The sequence below is a fragment of the Acipenser ruthenus genome, chromosome 30, assembly GCF_902713425.1.
Source record: "Acipenser ruthenus chromosome 30, fAciRut3.2 maternal haplotype, whole genome shotgun sequence".
NCBI lineage: Eukaryota > Metazoa > Chordata > Actinopteri > Acipenseriformes > Acipenseridae > Acipenser > Acipenser ruthenus.
Window position 1 is genome coordinate 14300157 of NC_081218.1, and position 6371 is coordinate 14306527.

The 6371-nt window shown below is 40.9% G+C and overlaps 1 protein-coding gene across 1 annotated transcript; it reads left to right on the plus strand.

The window, feature by feature from the left end:
• Positions 1–1804: 1804 nt before the first annotated feature.
• LOC117429520 (prokineticin-1) lies at positions 1805–5591 on the plus strand. The gene is made up of 3 exons (XM_034049084.3): positions 1805–2042; positions 3272–3397; positions 4614–5591. Exons 1-3 carry the CDS (start codon positions 1968–1970, stop codon positions 4731–4733), a joined length of 321 nt encoding a protein of 106 aa, XP_033904975.2. The 5' UTR covers positions 1805–1967; the 3' UTR covers positions 4734–5591.
• The last annotated feature ends 780 nt before the right edge of the window (positions 5592–6371 follow it).

A 6371-nucleotide genomic window follows, 5' to 3' on the forward strand; every position in this document is an offset into this window, starting at 1 on the left:
GTGTGGAGTGCACCGGCGTTTAATAATTCAATAGGTGCATTTCAGTTTGGAGGCTGTGTGGAAAATGCAAAGTCCTCTGGACCGCTACAGCATTTAAAATGTCATGCGGAGGTGTGCAAATATGGAGCCTTATTAATTCAATCAATTGAAATTAAATGCGTACAGAGGCATAACCGTGCATCACTGAGAAGATGCCGCATCAGAGCTTTTGTACTATAAACACCACAGGTTCAGATGTCTGTACACAGAGTCTTCAAGAAAAAAATACTTTTTAGTGCTGTAGGATGTCAAACGTCCACACAGCGGATAAACGAATTCCCTCAGTATTCTTCAGTGCACTGCCTGTTCTGAGGTTTGAAATAAACACTATTGAAAAAATCGAAAACAGCTGTAAATCTAAAACTTTTGAACTGATGAAAATCACATTTTCAGACGTCTGTTTAGTGCATTTCTGCCAGTAAAAGTATGTGGTAAATCTTAGGGATTTACCACCGTTGAGATCATCTCAACAGGGCCATTCAGAGGCTGTATATACTATACTTAACGCATGGCAGTTAGACCCACGTATGATCTCACTCTTATTCAATCTGTGGAATTTGTCAACAGTTTTATTGAGACTGAGGAAATTGGCTGAAGCACGTTTCTTTAACCCCCATCGATGACTTCCCAACACTCCATCACTTTAGCTCTTCATACAATTAAAAGAAGCTACAGGACTAAGGGTCTGGCTATAACTCCTTCAGACCCCGTGGTCCCCTGTCAGTGGGTTTTCACTCATGGATTTAGCCTGCATATGGGAGGCATGCAGCTGGAACGCTGGTATAATTGAACTAGACTTTCTCCATCCCTCCACTGCTCTGATTAAGCTAATGAAATAGTGGACTGTCTTGCAGTAGTGGTGCAGACGACAGCCCAGTGGCTGATCGATGGTATTATAGAGCCTCAAGCCTAAAGAGATGCCATGCTGCTTAATTCCCAGTATCTATCACCACGTTTGTCAGAAACCGGCTAAATCCTCCATGCGGCCATTTAGGAAGAAGCTATTGGGCATTTCAACCAATACCAGTGACATGCTTTTAAATAAAATGCAATTAGTGTTTAGGAAAAGTGTAGATCGAGGGTACAGATCATATTTGCTCTCTGAAGAATGAAACATAGATTCAATAATAACCAGCGTGTGAAAGCAATGCAAACAGTAAGGGGTTAGGCGCTGGAGTAAATTTAACAACTAAATACACATTTCTTTCTTTTTAAATTAGGGCTTCATTAAAGATTCAGGATTGAGAGCACTGGGCATTTTTTGCCAGCTGAAAAAAATGAATGCATAGCCAGAATCCTTCTTTTAAAACCATCTGAACTGTAAATACAGTTTAGTTTCATGTGTAATCCACCTGTCTATCGACTTGTCTGTGCAAGAAATTCTCTTTCGGGTCATAAATTGAGAGTACAGGTCTGTCTGTCTGTCCGTCTGTCCGTCTGTTCTAGAATACCTGTGCTCCCCATTCATAACCTTCAGTGACAGACAGACAGACAGACAAGTAGACAGATATATAGAGATTTAACATAAAACAAAACCGGATTTAGAGTAATGTTTCCGTCTGTCTGGCTGCCGGTGTGACCTGTTGACCTGCTATGCAATGTCTTGCAATGTCATATCACTTGGCCCGATTTGTCAATTTCTGAGATCATCCGCATAGCATCACATCACCAGTGTAGAGGGAGGGGTTGGGGGGTGGGTGGAGGTGGGGGTGGTGTGGATTAAATACTGAGAGAATGGAGCACCCTGCGATCGCATCTCATTGAGAGAAGAGCAGGGAGACAGGAGAGAAACAGAGAGAGAGAGAGAGAGACAGAGAGAGAGAGAGAGGGGGCTGATCCAACACATCCAGCTTGAGCATCCCAACAGAGACTGAGCAGCACTGAGAGATACTCTCCACCTTCTTCCAAGCTCCTGCCAAGCTGGTGCAATGATGAAAAGCACACTGCTGTTTACCTTTCTCTTGGCTTTACTAACTAGCGCCAGCTGTGCCGTGATCACTGGGGTAAGTCCTTTCATCCACTGATAACGGTCCCTTCTGGGTTTACAAGCCCGCACCTCATGAAGGTCGCTTCACCTGCAGGTTTCTGTGCTGTAGTCATGTGTGGAACACTAGAAAGGGTTTTAGTTTTTGATTGTTCGAACCAAATATTTTTGACTTAAGAAATCTGTAATACAAAGCATCTAAAGCATCACAGCTTTTAATTAACATGTGGATTTGTATTTATTTCTCATGTAACTGTTCTATTCAGGGGTGCGAGATCTCCTCTCTGACTACCTGTTGAGTGGCAGATCACTGAAATTATTCTTTGTTTAAAACCACTATCACTATGAAGTGCAGGGCAGAATCCACAAATACCCTCTCCTCACCAGCTCAGTAATGCACCGTCAGCACCCATCGAGACTATGGGCTTGCCTTTCCCTTCATTCCCGATCTCAGCGTGTGACGATTGCACGATTATTAAGCTGTGCGAACAAGGAACTCATTTGATTTTGAGAGACACTAAAAGAAACTTACAGTGGACTTCGTGTTGAAGCTTGTGTCCGTGCCTTTTTCCTTCGAATTCTTTCACAGCTTCCCTACATTTAGCACTGGAGAGTGTTTTATAGGAAGGGGTGACATTCTGTTCTCTGACAAGGTTTAATACTTTTCATTGGACTGATCTCATCACTAAGGATTTACAAGAAGGTTTCAGAATGAATGTGTTTCCATGTACTGTGAAAACGTCTGGGTGTAATTTGAAGAACTGGTTACAGAACACAGTTATATTGATGTATTTATGGATGTATTTTGATTGGTTAAAGACTTGCTAATATGAATTGATTATTATATAATAACAGATATACCTACGGCTCTGGTCAAAGGTTTTGTATCATCCTATAGAATTAACTATTTTTGCTTCATAAAGTCGAATGAAACCTGTTGAATAATGCTACCTTAACATATTGAATTACACACCGCTTTGTAGTTTTCCATATACTTAATGAAAAACCAATCAAAATTTGCAATATCATTTTGTAGTTTCTTTGATTACATGATGTTAAATAAAAGATCTAAATCTAAATCCTAAAATTCTAGGTGATGCAAAACCATATAAGCAAAGCAGGGGGAAGAGCTAAAACAGTTCCTCACACTGTGTAAAGCTGTGTATCTTTTGAAGTACCACTGAATCAATCGCTGCACTAGTTGTCAGACCTCCTGTAAGAGATCTGTGTGTGTGTGTGTGTCCCCAGGCCTGCGAGAGGGACGTGCAGTGTGGACTGGGCTCATGCTGTGCTGTCAGTCTGTGGCTCCGGGGTCTACGCATGTGCACCCCAAGGGGGAGAGAGGGGGACGAGTGCCACCCCTACAGCCACAAGGTACAGGCATGAACATTTGATTTTAGTAAAAAAAAAACAGCTTTTATTTTTACTTGACAAAATGATACCACAAAACCCCCTGAGAGTGCTGAAGAGAACTCATAGTATATAACGTAGGTGTTTGGTTCTGCTCTAAATTAAACAGGTGTTTTACCTCTGTCAAAAAAATAGGGGAAGACTGGAGGAAACGCTGTGAAAATATATTGTTTAGAGTCGCTTGGTATCACTCATAACATCCTGCTGACTAAGCGCAGGAGTTTAAAACACCCCATGGGGTCTCAATTCATCTTTCAGATGTGCTTGCCTCTAAGTACAGATGGCACACCACAGCGTAACCATTACCCTTCCCACTGTAAACTCTGCCCCCAGTAGAACACACATTACAGCAGTGTCATTTCTGCCCTGTGAGATTGGAAGAAGTAACTGACCCAACAGCAGAGGCGAGATCTTAAGCAGGCACGCGTTTATTTGTCTGTCATTATATTCGTCTCGGCTGTCAAAGTGAAAGATCTCATTTTGTTCCGAGCTGGCTGCTTAACCAGGAGCCCAATCAGTGCCGATCTCTGGTGTGCTTCCAGAAACGCTGCTGATGAACAGATATTGATATCAGCTTGAGCAGTGAGAGATTCCCTGAATAATACATCACTTCCTGGCAGGGATTAGGGTTCTGTGTAAAGAAAGCCAGCGTCTTAATAACCATGCTGAATTTCCCAGGAGAGACGGGGTCTGCAGCGCTGTGGAAACGGCCTGTTTATTGTGACTGGGCTGAGTGTGGCAGGATTAGACAGGATTTCATTAATCTCTGGCTTTAAGGAGTAAGCTTCTGTTTGGAAACAGCAATGCCATCTGGTTGAGTTACTGTAGACATTTTAAACGATGTGTGTGTGTGTGTGGGTGGGGGGGGGGGGAGTTAAAGAGTGCAGGTATTAAGATCTTTAGGAGACCTATAACTTTACCCTTAAAGATAGTTGAAGCAATTACAACATTTGGCCACACGGAGGCACTGTGCGCCAAATTAAACTTTCAATGACAGTGATATAACCAAGGATTTGAAATCCAGACTCCTATTTAAAATATCCATGTTCCCAAAATAAAAATATAAGCAAAAGGCAACCAGGGATGGAAATACTTGCATATCTGCTTTTTGTTTGCTGGTTTTTGTATATCCCGATTTCCGGCTGGCATGACATTGTTTTCCTCTGCTTGTCTGTTGCAGGTGCCCTTCTATGGGAAGAGACAGCACCACACCTGCCCGTGTCTGCCGCATCTCATCTGCACCTGGGTTATGGACGGCAAATACCGGTGTTCTGAGAATTATAAAAACATAGACTTTTAAATAACGAGAGAGAGCTAGAGAGAGAGAGAGAGAGAGAGAGAGAGAGAGAGAGAGAGAGAGAGAGAGAGAGAGAGAGAGAGAGAGATGAAACATGAAACATTCTTATTTCAGTATTGCTGTAACAAGGAAGAAATGCACTAGCCTAGATGAAGGGATCTGGAGCTACAGCTATGGCCTGATTTCGAAATGTCACATTTTTTAATTTGTCATTTTTTCGTTAAGTATAATGGAAACTGCAAAGCGGTATGTGATTCAATGTGTTAATGTCACATTATTCAGCACGTGTCATTCGACTTTGTGAAGCAAAATGAGTTAATTCTATGGGGTGCAACCTGATTAGATCCACTGAACACGGAGTTCAATTCAATTGATCAATGTATTCAGTTGAATTGATCCCGAAGTCTGGAAGGTTACTCATGTGAGCTGAGAAAAAAAACAACTGTGTATAAAACAGAGGAGTCGGACTGGTTAAAGTGTATGCGTTCAGAAAATATATTTAAAAAATACCTGAAAGAAAGGGAATTGTAATAACGTTTGAAAAAGTTTTGAAAACTATTCAGAACTATTAAACAAATGGCATTTATTTATTCATTCATTTATTTACGTTTCTTGTTTGAACTTGTTTAAAAACTCCTTTGTTGCTGTTTTTTGTGTCCTTTTAAAAAAAAAAACTGTACAAACATTTGCAAATAAATGTAAAATTGAACAAACTGTCATAAACGGAGCTGTATTTCGGTTAGCGTCCGTTCATTGCCCTGTTTCGCTACACGTGTGTTTTACAGACTGAATCAGACAGCGACACTCGATGCTGATCGCTCTTCAATGAAAGGATTTTCAGAGAGAAGACTGAAGCGGAACTGCGCTGTTTAGGGTTCACGTTGACGCGTGGATTTCTTTAAATACAGACCCTTTCCCGCTAACATTGTGGATTAAAAAAAAAACCCCAAAAAACGAACGCAAGATATTTTTAAGTTGACATATTAGGCTCTACTGTGTCTATATATATACAGAAGTAATTTAATTTTCCTGTATCTGTCTTCTAGAACACCTCAATCTGTAATCAGATGCTTCCGTTCTGTGAAAGTTGCACATTTCTCTGCTTTCCAGTATTTCAATTTTCTTTTTTTTTAGTATCAAAGAACATTCGCTTTAGTCACAATATTAACACCATTGCAGTTCAAAGACAGGCCCTGCACAATGCCCGCGTGGTTTAATTCCGGTTTGTAACTTTGTATTGAGTGTATTTGTCCTTTCTGAAAATAAAATGATCGCTGATGACATTTTGGAGGAAATAACTCTGAGAATCAAGCCTTAAATATGACTTTTACTTCCGGCCATGCAATGAGCGCATGTGTAACGACATGGGTGTAAGTGTTTGTCTATGCAGGCAATTTTATTTTTTAATTTTTTAAATGAAAGATATGATATGAACCTCGCCCTTTGCATTCTAACAGACTGGGTAGCGTTGGAGTCGTTGCCATAGTTTCTTTTTTCCAGTAGAGGGCGCATGAGAGCGTTTACATTTTGTTTCTGCTGTGCTTCTGTGTATTACCGTGAGAAGTACTGATAGTAACGTAGGGATCTTACTTTTTCATTAGCTATCATTAAATAACCGCGTTTATGCACAGCGATGTGTAT